The 13666-nt window shown below is 46.8% G+C and overlaps 1 protein-coding gene across 2 annotated transcripts in view; it reads left to right on the top strand.

Moving 5' to 3' along the window:
- Positions 1–13666, top strand: part of NFX1 (nuclear transcription factor, X-box binding 1) — a 74692-nt gene that overhangs the window by 28127 nt on the left and 32899 nt on the right. For both annotated transcript variants that reach the window (XM_015410482.1, XM_015410481.1), the window contains exons 12-14: positions 5360–5442; positions 6234–6342; positions 10143–10262. In XM_015410482.1, coding sequence (XP_015265968.1) covers positions 5360–5442; positions 6234–6342; positions 10143–10262 — 312 coding nt within the window. The remainder of the gene's footprint in view (positions 1–5359; positions 5443–6233; positions 6343–10142; positions 10263–13666) is intronic.

Below are 13666 nucleotides of genomic sequence, written 5' to 3'. Positions count from 1 at the left end.
GTGGGAGGCGCGGGGAAACACCGTCACCCTTTCCCTTTCGGCGCACCAATGGAGCCCTCCCTTGCTTACAGAAGGTGGCAAGGAGGAAGGAGCTCCAAAGCAGTCTATCCATTCATCTGAATCACGGCAGGACTGTAAGGCGAAGTGCATGGGTGATGGGGGAACACAGAAGAGGGGAACGTGTGCAAAGGTGTACCTTTACTTCCACCCCACCCCCTTTTGCCTTTGCCACCCCAACTTTTTCCATTTTTCAAGCAGTACTGGCTAAGTCTGACTTTTGAGAATGGGATATAGACCTGGTTAAGGTTTTTTCTGGCTGGGGAATGGCGAGTGTAACTCTGCTGAAAAGGCGGGAACATCTAGCTCTCGAGGTTCTGAGAGCCTGAACCCCTCACAGTTCATCAGTTTAACTTCTCAAGCCATGGAAAATACTGGGGCTGAAACCCAGTTTAAACTTTTATCTTGGCTTAAAGAGGAAATGCGAAAGGAATTTACAGGGCTTTGGCAACAAGCAGCTGCGGGTCAAAATTTTGGATCTAACTCTAAAAGGGATAGGAGTCCTAGCTGAGAAGGTACCCCTCCCCCTACAAAGAAAACCAGAGCCCAGGTCCAGGAAAAAGGTTTCACTCCCTTAGTGACTTGGATGATGATGATGATGATGACTCTATATTGTCTGCTCCAGAAAAGGAAGAAGGGGAACTATCAGAGGAAGAAGAGGAAGTGATGCCAATCATACAATCAAGACTCTTCCCACAGGACCTGTATAATAAAGTTTTGTCCAAGGTTATCAAGTCCCTAGAACTAACATATATACCCCTAAGACACAGGAGGACAAGGAGGACCCGGCCTTGCCTGTGGGGGCGGCCAAGGCCATACCCAAAACATCTACAAAAACAACAGGAGTTCCTATCCCTGCAGCCTTTTACAATATAATTATGGCAGAATGGGAACATCCAGCCAATCCCAAGTCTGGGAACCCACTATTTAACAAACTGTATACTCTTATTCCAGAGACAACAAAGAGGATTAAGCTGCCCACGGTGGATGATCCGATCAACTCACTAGCATCCACATCCTTCCTGCCTATGGATGCTGATGGCCTACCAAGGGATAGCTGTGATAAGAAGGTAGAAAAGGCCCTACGTAGGGATTTTGAGACCTCGGCTATTGCCCTGAGGGCGTCGGCTATGGGATCACTGTTTGCCAGAGCGGCTTACACTTGGGCATCAGTGATATTACACTTGGGCTGACAGTGATATACCTAAGAGCCTGAAAGATTGCGCTGGCCACAGCATTCACAGCAGATGCGTCCTTGGATGCGATGCAACTATCAGCACGGGCCATGGCCTGTAGTTTGACGGCTAGGAGAAACACCTGGCTATGACACTGGGATGCTGATCCAGCTGCGAGGTCCAAGATGGCAGCAGTTCCATTTATTTATTTATTAAAGGCATTAATCTCTTTGGGGCAGGCCTGGAACACTAGTCGAGGACAAGGACAAAAAGTGGGTGCTGCCATCAAAGAAGAAAACCATAAAGTATAAAGTCCTTTTGAGACTTCCAACGGGATGACAGAACGCAGTCTACCAGAGGCTTCAAAGGAAGATGGCAACAGAAACACAGAGATGTGGGGCCTCATTCATTCACTGGGAAGCCCGGACAAGCGGCAAAGGGTCCCAAGAAATCTACATCAGCATGACTATGCCCAGTGATGGGTATAGGTGCCAGACTACAGAGGTTCTCCAATCAGTGGCACCAGACAGTCTCTGACAAATGGGTTCTAGACACTGTGACTCTGGGATATGCCTTGGAATTCTGAAGACTTCCGAGACACTGTTTCCTGGAGATTCCAAAGAAATGCTTACCAGAAAAAACACAAGTCAATGATACAGGCCATACAACATCTTCTGCATATAGGAGCCATAGAGATGGTACCAGAGAAGGAGAAGCGGCAAGGTGTCTACTCTTATCTTCTTTACAGTACAGAAAAAGAATGGGGACACCAGAGCTACTTTGGATTTAAAATGGCTCAACAAACACATACAACCGAGAAAATTCAAGATGGAAATGTTGAAAACAATTCTGACTACAAGCAGGGGATTTCATGGGATCCATAGACTTAGCAGAAGCGTATCTGCACATCCCAATCAGAATCAGTCACAGACAATTCCTGGGGTTTGCGTAGCAAGGCAAACACTTCCAATATCGGGTGCTGCCCTTTGGACTCAGATCATCACCAAGAGTTTTTACCAAGGTGCTGGTGACGTTAGTGGCGGTCCTGAGGATGCGAGGGGTGGCGCTATTTCCATAACAGGATGATGTCCTGATAAAAGCGAGTACCAGTTAACAAACTAGCCAACATTTGGAAATGGCAATCCAGGTGTTACAGGAGCACGGATTTGTAATAAATAGGGAAAAGAGTACTCTTTTACCGACTCACCTGGGCGGTCAGATAGATACAAGGAAGGACAAAGTGTTAATTTCTCAAGAGAGACTGACAAAATTCTTAACACTTCTGCCTCGGGTGTTGGAAACTCAAACAGTGGAGGTGATGACTCTTGGATGTCTCCAGGGCATGATGGTGTCATGTCAAGACCTCCTCTCTTGGGCAAGAGTGCACGCAAGACCCTTGCAACGTTTTCTACTGCATTATCAGGGGGTCATAGCTCACAAGGCGGTCCATGTCGTGTCGTTACCACAGACAGTAAAAAACGAGCTACAGTGGTGGCTCACGCCAACCAGGTTTTCCGAAGGAATGTCACTCCGGGAACCTCACAGAACATTACTGACGACAGAGGTGAGTCTTTTCAGATGGGGAGCACATTCTCAGGGGCTGATGATACAAGGTACCTGGTCGGAAACAAAGACGCTCAAGAGCATCAGTTTCCTAGAACTCAGGGCGATAAAACTAGCTCTGGCACATCTTCAGCCACATTTGACAGGACAACATGTTCTGATCAGAACAGACAATATGATGGCCAAAGACTATATCAACAGGCAGGGAGGCACGAGATTCCGGAGACTACATTTGGAAGCATTGCAGGTGATGCAATGGGCGGAGGAACACGTGCAGTCCATAAAAGCCGTACACGTTGCAGGGAAAGAAAATGTGATAGCAGATTGGCTAAGCAGACACACGGTAGATCAAGGAGAATGGATGCTTCACAGGGAAGTGTTTCAGCAGGTCACAGACAGGTTCGGAAGAGTGAAGGTGGATCTCTTCGCATCAAGCATGAACACTCAGGTAACTCAATTCATCTCAAAGACGCAGCAGGAAGGAACCCTAGGCATGGATGTGTTGAACTTGATATGGCCGAAAGGTCAGCTGAACACTTTCCCTCCTCTGTCGCTCATTCCCAGGGTACTGCAGTGTCTGATAGACCAGAGGGCGGACTTGATTCTGATAGTGCCCTTCTGGCCAAGGAGAGCGTGGTTCCAGGACTTGGTGAGTGTCTGTCAGAGATCCTTGGTGTCTTCCTCTCAGACAGGACCTGTTATCTCGGGTCGATGATTCATCCGCGACCAGAGATGTTACAGTTGACAGCTTGGAGGTTGAGAGGAGACAACTAGTGACTTTGGGTTATGCAACAGGGGTGGTTGGTACCCTGCTTTCTTCTAGGAAAGTGTCTACTAATGAAATGTATAATAGGACATGGCAGACCTTTCAGGAATGGTGTTCAGAGAGGGGGCTGATCCCACTGCAGGCTAAAGTGGGGGAGGTGTTGGCCTTTCTCCAAAAGGGCCTGGATATGGGTCTGAGTACTAGCAACCCAAAGTGCCAAGTGGCGGCTCTACGTGCTGTTAATGGTGCGCAAAACGGAAAATCCTTTTCCAGCCATCCACACATTAAATGTTTCTTGAGGGGGGCATCCTTATAAATCCTCCAATGGCTCATAGATTTCCCACCTGGAAGCTGAACATGATGCTACAAGCCTTATGTAAGGCACCATTTGAACCCATGTCTTCCTGTCCCGTGAAGGAATTGACACTGAAGACGGATCTTCCTTGTGGGGATCACCTCTGCTCGGAGGGTATCAGAGTTGGGGGCCCTGCCTATCCATAAGGACCTACGTGTTTTTCACAGTGACAGGGTGGTGCTTCGTCTAGACCCCGCATTCATCCCCAAAGTCAGTTCCAGTTTCCATAGATCTGAGGATATCGTCCTGCCTTCCTTCTGCCCTGACCCTAAGCATGAGGAGGAGAAGCTGTGGCACTGTCTGGACGTGCGTAGGGCGTTGAGTTTTCACTTAGACAGGACTAAGGGTTGGGGGAAGACGGAATCCTTGTTTGTCTCCTTTAGACAAGCTTCGCTGGGGAAGGGAGTGTCCAATTCCACCTTAAGCAGGTGGATGAGGGAGTGTCTAGTTCAGGCCTATAAGGTTCAGGGGTTGGTGCCCCCTCAGGGAGTCACGGCTCACTCTTTGAGAGGGGCAGCCACTTGGGTGGCGTACGGAGCTTTCCCTTCTCTGGAAGTCATTTGCAAAGCTGCTACCTGGAGGTCTGTACGTTCGTTTACAAGACACTACCGAGTTGACAAACTAGCCTCGGCAGAGGCGGCGTTTGGCAGGAGAGTCCTTCAGCAGGCCTTGTGAGTCCGAGAGTCGCCTGACCCCCACCCGGGGATGTACTGCTTTTCTACGTCCCAGGAGTAAGGAGTCTGAAGGGCTGCCCCACTCCTGGACCACCGGAGAATGGAAGATTTGTATTCACTTACCGTGACGCTTCCTTCTCGGTGGTCCAGAGTGGGGCAGTCCTACCCACCCTTGTTTGAGGCGGCGATTCTCGGGGCTTTCAAGGACCCTGCGGGAGAGCTGAGAAAACTTATGTTGACTGTGTGAAGTGAAGGTGTGAGGGCCAGACTGTACAAGGCATTACTGTTAGTTGTTCTGGTTGAAGTTTGAATAAAGGTTTTGTTGTTGTTGGAACTTCTGGATGCTGGTAGCTTTTGTGGGGGGGATGACGGGAATGTTTGTTAAGCTTATATTAACAGGTGTTCGAAGGAGGCTGGCTTTCAGTATGACTGGGGATCAGAGGATAAGCCCCTCCTCCCTGGGATCAAGTTTGGCCGGCCCTGCCTACGGAAGGGGGAGGAGCTGGTTCCCAGGAGTAAGGAGTCCAGGACTGCCCCCCTCTGGGCCACCGAGGAGGAAGCTTCACGGTAAGTGGAGACAAATCTTCAATTTTACAGATACTGAGTTATGGTGTCAATATAAGAATGCATTTTGCCTTCTGCCTATTTTATTGCTTTTCTTACATTAAATGATAACACTAGAATTTTTGAAATAATATTTCATGTATGTTAGGGATATTCATTTTCAGTTCAAGATACAGTGATTTAAAATGTGGTTTCTGCCTTGCAGCTGAAGATACGTTTTTGTGTGACAGGCGATGCAACAAGAAACTGTCATGTGGACGACATAAATGTAGTGAAATGTGCTGTGTGGTAAGTTCATATATATCATTATAAAAGGAGCTAATCTCATTCCTTTAAAATTTTTATTCCTTATTAGCATATTGAAGAGTGGCCGATAAGCACTGCAGACCCCCCTTCCTCCAAATTCATACCATTCCTGAAGCTCCCCCCATTGTCAGAGATGGTTTTGTGAAGAGCACAGGAAGGTGGAGAAGATCTGCTCCACCCATCCGCCTGTTGAGGTCTGCTTGTAGTTCTTTGGCTCCAACCAACCAGATGGTTCCATTATGTCCACAGAAGCCTGGAATGCATGAACTCCTAGTGCATTAGTCTAGTATATCTGTTATAATGTTACAATTCTTTATTGACAAGGTTCTGCAACTGTAGTAGTAGTAGTAGTAGTAGTAGTAGTAGTTGAGAAAACACGAATTTAGGTTTATTTTGTGTCATTCCTTATGGTCAATTAATCTGGTCAGTCACTGACTGGTACTTGCCAATTTGGTGTAGTGGTTAAGAGTGGCAAACTCTAATCTGGAGAACCAGATTTGGTTCCTCCACATGAAACCAGCTGGGTGACCTTGGGTCAGTCACAGTTCTCTCAGAGCTCTCTCAGCCCCACCTACCCCACTAAAATAATGGAACATTACCTTTCACTTCCATTCATAAGAGCTGGGGGAACCCGGGCACTTCTGGTCAAGGAGTGGTTTAGCATGGCTATCAACATTCTTCTTCTTTTTTAGCAGATGTGGAGAAATTCATTTCTCCACAGCAGACATTGTGGTTTGCGATTATTATTGTTCTTCTTGTTGTTGTTGTTCCAGGATAAGGAGCACAAATGTTCTTTACTATGTGGACGCAAGCTCAACTGTGGCATTCATAGATGTGAAGAACCGTGCCACCGCGGAAATTGTCAGAAATGCTGGCAGACGAGTGAGTGTGCATCAGGATTCTTTGGGGTTTTTTGTTGTCAAAGTGATTTAAAAAATTAACAATTCACAGTTTTTATGATTGGGTGCAAGTCACTGAAAGTTAGTTGTGACTGGATCCCGTTTTTAGTGGGTAATGCCCAGTCCCTGTGATGTGTTCTGAACAGGGTCTGTTCAGGAAACATCTATTTTTATCTAGATAGTATAACACTCAGAATTCTTTAAGTAGTATTGTCTCCGTGTTATGCTTAGACTGTGCTTTAAGAGGTCAGTCTGGTCATTATATGCGCCCCCCCCCAGCCATGATCACAGCTTTTCTACTCGCAAAGGGGTGCCAATATGGAGACACAGTTGATAAACGAGGGTACTTCAGTGTGCAGGTGAAGGAGTAGGAAGGACGCTGCAGGGGCCTGGATCAACCTCTAATATTTTTGTGGGATTATCCTGGTGAAGGGTTATCCTTGATCCTCTGTGCATGTTATATTGTCATCTGAAACAGAGTCACACTGTTCTAAGTCCATTGACTTGAGTGAAATTAGAAGGGCGTAACTCTCCTTCGCATGACACTGTTAAACCAGTCTGTCCTCCCTGGGGGGGTTTTTGGGGCAGGGGGGCGGGGGAGGTGGCTTTCCCAGTTCCAGGCTTGCCTGCTCAGCAACAACAGGGAGATTTCAACTCATCTGTTCCAGCACTGATTTTGAAAATTGTTCTCATTGCATTGCAAAAATCTCTATGCTTATTTTGTTTTTGTAATTAGAGGCTACCAGCCACATTTGTTTTTGAATTTCTTTTGAAGTATGTTAATTTTCCTCTTGCTGCCAAAGAGCACTCTGTCCTCCCATTATGTATAGTCTTCATTTTTCTAGCATTACTAAGTAAGCTATATATCTTAATTCCCAACATGTCCCCTATGTGTGGATACTTATTTCCGCAGATAGGGGCCACATGGAGGTTAAAGAGATTTTTCTGCACACTTGGGCACTCCCCAGGTGTGCAGAAATATCTGACATCTTTAAATAAGTATACGGGGGTGTTAAATCCCCCCCTGAAATAAAAAGTGTTGTCTGTGCAGAACTCACCATTGAGCGAGGCAGAGGACAAGGAGCCTTCTCTCCCCCTCCCTATCTCTCATGGTGTCCTCACAGAGAGAGACCCGCCCCCAGGCAAGGCAGGCAGTTCACTCGGAGGAGGAGGCTGGCCTTCCTTCTTTCCCTTTCAGGCGCCAGGAAAAAGCCACCTGACCCGCCGCCACTGCAGCCCCCCGCGAGAGGAACCTGCTTCATGGAGGGTTTTGCAAAAAGAGACCTCAGCCAGCCTTTGAGGACTGGAGGAGGAGGTCGTTGCATGGAAACAGGAGGGAGAAGGGCCGACTCACCCGGCAGGTGGGCAGCGGAGACTCAGGGGAGGGGGGCTGTCCCTTCTCCGAGAGCTCTCTCAGCCAAAGAACCGGGGGCGGGGGGGGGGAGTCCATCTTTCCTCTTCCTCTGCAGTGCTCACGTTTTTCGGCTCTTTAGTATGCAAAACTTCATGCACTCCACTTCTGGGTAGGAGCTGCGTGGAGGATTTCTGTCATGATATCTCTACTGTTTCTTACTCTGTAGCCTGTCTTGGATTTACATGTTAGAAGAAGCTGGATAAAAACTGTAGCTAATGAAATAACCGATGGGAATACCTTCCTCTGATTTCTTCTGCTGGCCCGGCAGCCACTTGGTAGACAGCAACACTGACCTTTGTGTTGTTTTTCCTTATCCGGGAAACAAGGATGTAGACAAGAAGATACCGGGGGCAGGGGGGGCGGGATCTCATAGCCTCGTCGTTCTCCACAAGGGCTTGGAGATGATTCTCCATGAGGCTGGAGCCTCTTTGGTCCGCATGTTTGCCCTCCTTGGCTGGTCCGAGAGACAGAATGCTGACCCCCACAGCCTGGCCACCCAGGCCACTGACTGGCGCCTTCTGTTTCGGGGGGGGGAGGGGGTGCTCTTAGTACACGAAGCCAACAGGGTTAGGATCCCTCCCATGCCCCTCTTTCTGTCCAGGGTAAGAGCTTCTGTTCTCTGGCTCATTATTGTTTATTTACTGTATTTGTGCCCCACCTTGGTCCCCACTGGGTCTCACGAAGAGGAGCATAGACATGTCGTAACTACAAATCCTGCACTGCAGTTTCAAAAAACTACAGTTACAGCTTAAAACAAACTACAACACATTACACAAAATTTTGTTGCAGGTCCCCACTTGTACTGTTAGTAATACTTGGAAATACTTTTTAAAAAATCATGATATGTCTTTTTTTACTCTTTAAAAAAATCATAGAATCATAGACTCATAGAGTTGGAAGGGACCTCCAGGGTCATCTAGTCCAACCCACTGTGCAATGCAGGAAATCCACCTAAGCAGTGAGGCAACCCTTCCAGCCCTCCCTCTCATGATCTGCCTAAGTTCACAGAATCCGCATTGCTGACAGATGGCCGTCTAGCCTCTGCTCGAAAACCTCCAAAGAAGGAGAGCCCACCACCTCCCCAGGAAGCCTGTTCCACTGAGGAACTGCTCTAACTGTCAGGAAGTTCTTCCTAATGTTTAGGCAAAAACTCTTTTGAATTAATTTCAGCCCATTGGTTCTGGTCCAACCTTCTGGGGCAACAGAAAACAACTCCACACCATCCTCTATATGACAGTCCTTCAAGTACTTGAAGATGGTTATCATATTACCTCTCAGTTGACTCCTCTCCAGGCTAAACATACCCAGCTCCTTCAACCTTTCCTCATAGGACTTGGTCTCCAGACCCCTCACCATCTTTGTTGTCCTCCTCTGGACACGTTCCAGCTTGTCTATATCCTTCTTAAATTGTGGTGCCCAAAACTGAACACAATACTCTAGGTGAGGTCTAACCAGAGCAGAGTAAAGCAATACCATCACTTCATGTGATCTGGACACTATACTTCTGTTTGACACAGTCCAAAATCGTATTTGCCTTTTTAGCTACTGCATCACACTGCTCACTCATGTTCAGTATATGGTCTACTAAGACACCTAGCTCCTTTTCACACATACTGCTGCCGAGACAAGTCCCCCCCCCATCCTATAATTATGCATTTAAATTTTCCTACCTAAATGCAGAACTTTACAATTATCCCCATTGAAATTCATGTTATCTGTTTTAGCCCCCTTTTCTAGCCTGTCAAGATCATCCTGTATCCTGACTCTGTCTAGTACCGTATTTGCTACCCTTCCCAATTTAGTATCATCTGCAAATTTAATAAGCATTCCCTCTATTCCTCCATCCAAATCCTTGAGGCACTCCACTTGTCACTCCTCTCCAAGAGGATGAGGAACCATTCACAAGCACTCTTTGGGTGCAATCTGTCAACCAGTTACAGATCCACCTATCAGTCATACGATCCAAACCACATTTTACCGATTTGTCAGCAAGAATATTATGTGGAACCTTATCAAAAGCCTTACTGAAATCAAGATAAGATTGTGGTGTGTCGTCTTACTGCAATTCAGGAAGATACCCAGCTGGAGCAATGTTATAGTGTGAAAATTATTTCATAGTCAGCTTCTTTTTTACAGCAATTATTTTACTTCTGTATACACATGAGATCTTCCTCTTTTTCCCTTCTGCTCTTATCCCTTTTCTTTATGTTATTTATTCCAGCTTCTTAACATGGTCTGGAATTGTTTATTATTATGCTTTGCCCGTTTTCATAACTGAGATTTTATTTTAACCTTTTTGTCTTAGAAAACTATTTATCCTTATATTGTATTAAAGAGCAGCTTAATTTCTTTTGGTTTTGTTCTTTCAGGTTTTGAGGAATTAACTTGTTATTGTGGTGAATCTGTGATTTACCCTCCAATACCTTGCGGTACTCGACCACCTGAATGTAAAAGTTCATGTACCAGACCTCATGAATGTGATCATCCAGGTAAAATCTACATTTAAAGTGTAATGTTGTTCATTGTAAGCAGACATGGAATACATATGTATTGCTTTGAAATTGGTTCTTGGGAAAGCGGCCCGCTGAGTTCTGAACTCGGGTACTTCTAGTTCTAGTATGAGGGTGGTTCTAACCATTTTATTTTTTAAAAAAATCAGTCATTGACACTTAAATGGAGTTAAAGATCTTACTGTCAGGCAAGATTAAAAAACAAGATTGGGTTTGCCTGGGCTATTATCCATGTCAGGGCTGTATACACTGTATTTTTTAAAATTATTTTATTTATTTTATTAAACTTGTATCCTGCCTTCCCCACAAGCAGGCTCAGGGCAGGTTCCATCAATGTCTAAACAATATACAATAACAATTAAAACCAATTTAAAACAAAATTAAAACAATGCAATAATCAGACAATAATACAATACCGTGCCTCAGCTAAGGGAGGCACTGCTGGAGGCCTGTATAGCTCCCGCTCGGGGTTGGGCTTTCCATGGAAGCAACAAGTCGCATCTGTGCCGACCTTGCGCCCACCTCCGGTTCCAGTCTCCCGACCTCGCTGCTGCTTGGCTTCCTGGCTTCCTGACCTCCCACTTTGGACGACTGTTCTTTTGGTCTCTTGACTTGGCTCCTGTTTGGTCTCTTCTGGCTATGACCCCTGGACGGGACCTGACTCCTGGCTCAGCCCAGCCTGTGACAGCCGTCAACACCCGCCCAGCTGCGTTCTGCACTAGCTGCAACTTCCAGAGCAGAGTCAAGGGCAGCCCCACGTAGAAGGAGTTGCAATAATCCAGCCTGGATGTGACCAATGGTCACTGTAGCCACGTCTCAGGGGGTGAGAGATGAGGCCACCTGCCTGACCTGCCTCAGATGAAATAAGGCAGGCCTGGCAGTGGCGGTGTCCTGAGCCTCCATGGAGAGGGAGGCATCCAGGAGCCCCCCCAGACTCTTCACCCTCGACGCTGGCACCCGTGGAGCCCCGTTGAAGGCTGGGAGCCTGATTCCCAGGCCCCCGCAGTCCCCCTTTGCTGGATTTAACTTTAGATAAATCCGGGTGCCCTCCCCGCAGGCTTTAACCTGCCAGGAAGGGCACAGGTCAAGGAGGCAAGTGGTTGGCTTCACAGCTGCCAGGACCCTGTCAACATCCTCCTGAGAGAGTTGGCTGAAGTGGTCCAGCGCTGGACCTGAAGACGGACAAGGGGCTTCCAGTGGCCTTACGGTAACAACTGTGGCCGGGAGGTCCTGGCAGAGTAATAGGACTTTATCCGTGAAATAGGTCACAAATGTCTCACAGCCAGTACCCAATTCACTACCATTTTGTTTGCCCTGCAGCAATAAAGGTAATGATTGAATAGTTCTAAACATTTGAGACGGGGCAATGCAGTGGAGGTCACATAGAATTCTCTCTTAGCGGTCTTCGCTGCTATCTCATGGACCTTCATCAACGTTCTATAAGATGTTCTTGTAACTTCTTCACGAGTACCCCACCACACTCGCTCTCACCATCTCAGCTCTCATTTCATCCTCTGTAGCTCCAGGGTATACTATGGGGCCACTTTGGCCCAAGGGTGGAGAGGGCGCCGGGGGGCGGGGGGGCGGCAATATCGTCAATGCCTCTGGAGAACAGGGAATTCCAGTCCTCCACCAGCTCATCTAACGAACCACCAGGGGGCATCGGATCCCCCAGAACATCCTGAGGTCGCTCAGGGGCCATTTGGCTCCGCAGGCGAGCAAAGGTATCGTCGCCGCCTAAACAGGGAGGGTTTGGTATGCTCAGCTGGACCTTCAGGACGGAGTGATCTGACCATGGGGTTGCCTCCACAGTCATCAGATCAACAATTTGTTCCCATCCGAGAAATCAAATCCAGCGTGTGGCCTGCTTAGAATTCTAGAATCACAGAGTTGGAAGGGTCCATAGTGGCCATCTAGTCTAGCCCGCTCCTGAATGCAGGATCAGCCTGGAGCATCCCTGGCAAGTGTTTGTCCAGCCGCTGCTTAAAGACTGCCAGTGAGGGGAAGTTCACCACCTCCCGAGGCAGCTGGTTCCACTGTTGCACAACTCTTACTGTAAAACAGTTTTTCCTAAGATCCAGCTGCTACCTTTCCGCCCTTAATTTAAACCCATTCCTGCAAGTTCTATCATCTGCTGCCAACAGGAACAGCTCCCCACCCTCCTCTCAGTGACAGCCCTTCAAAGACTTAAAGAAAGCAATGTCCCCCCTCAACGGCCTCTTCTCCAGACTAAACATTCCCAAGAAGTCCCTCAGCTTTTCCTCGTAGGGTTTCTTGGTCTCCAGGCCCCCAGTCATCCTCATCTCCTCCTCCTCCTCCTCCTCCATCCAGTCTGCGTGTGTTTTGTTTTGTTTTTTGTTACCCAGGTGTAAAACGTAGCACTTCCCCGTGTTAAATTGTATCTTGTTCACATCCACCCACTTTTTCAGTGTGTTCAGATCTCTCTCTGCTGGTGTGTTTGCTGCCCCTCCCAATTTGGTGTCATCTGCAAATTTAATGAGTAGCCCCTCCACACCCTCATCCAGACCATTTATACACATACTGAAAAGTACCGGGCCCAGAACCGAGCCCTGTGGCACCCCACTGGACACCTCCCTCCATTCAGATGAAATGCCACTGACGACTCTCTGAGTGGGGTTCTCCAACCAGTTCCCTGTCCACCTAACTGTCCTACAGTCCAGTCCACAGTCCTCTAGTTTACCCATCAGAACATCATGGGGAACCCTGTCAAAAGCTTTACTGAAATCTCTTGGTTTGTTCTGATTTTTCTTGTTTCTTTTTTGCAGCAGCTGCTAATAAGATTCCTCTATGAAAGCTTAGCTTGCTTCCCAAATTGTAGCTGAGAACATTCTTTCTGTATTATTTATTTTAAAAAAATTATTCCAGACCTTTTTTAGACTTGCTTACTACATCATTTTGTGGTAAAAGAGCATTATTTAATCTGCATCTTCCTCTTAGTTTCTTGTTCCATTGCCAAACAACGTCTATGAGATTATAGTCCACAAATACCTTTGATTGAATCTCTGCTTTGTCTAGATTTATTGTTAGACTTTTTGCTATCCAGCACATATCTATTCTTGGGTATGTTTGATGTCTGTCAGAAAAGTATGTTCTTCTGTTTCAATAACTTTCCTTTTGGCAAGTATACCTCTATCGCAAATGGTATTTTCCAGTGGTATTTTATTTATTTCTCTTGTAAAATCTGTCTCAAAAAGTAAAAAAAAAAAATGTTTTCCCTTAATACCCTTGTTTTGGTAAATCCTGAAAGATCTGCTCTTCTTTTTCTGCTACTTTATGTGGAGGTTCTCTTGGCTTTCTTTAGTATTCCATCTTGTGTTTTCTTATGAGTTAAAAGGACCAATGTATCTCAGGGCAGCTTGTTT

The sequence above is a fragment of the Gekko japonicus genome, unplaced genomic scaffold (genome assembly GCF_001447785.1).
Source record: "Gekko japonicus isolate JY-2015 unplaced genomic scaffold, Gekko_japonicus_V1.1 scaffold2277, whole genome shotgun sequence".
Lineage (NCBI taxonomy): Eukaryota > Metazoa > Chordata > Lepidosauria > Squamata > Gekkonidae > Gekko > Gekko japonicus.
The sequence above is the reverse complement of the archived record's forward strand: the minus strand, read 5'-3'. Positions and strand labels throughout refer to the sequence as shown.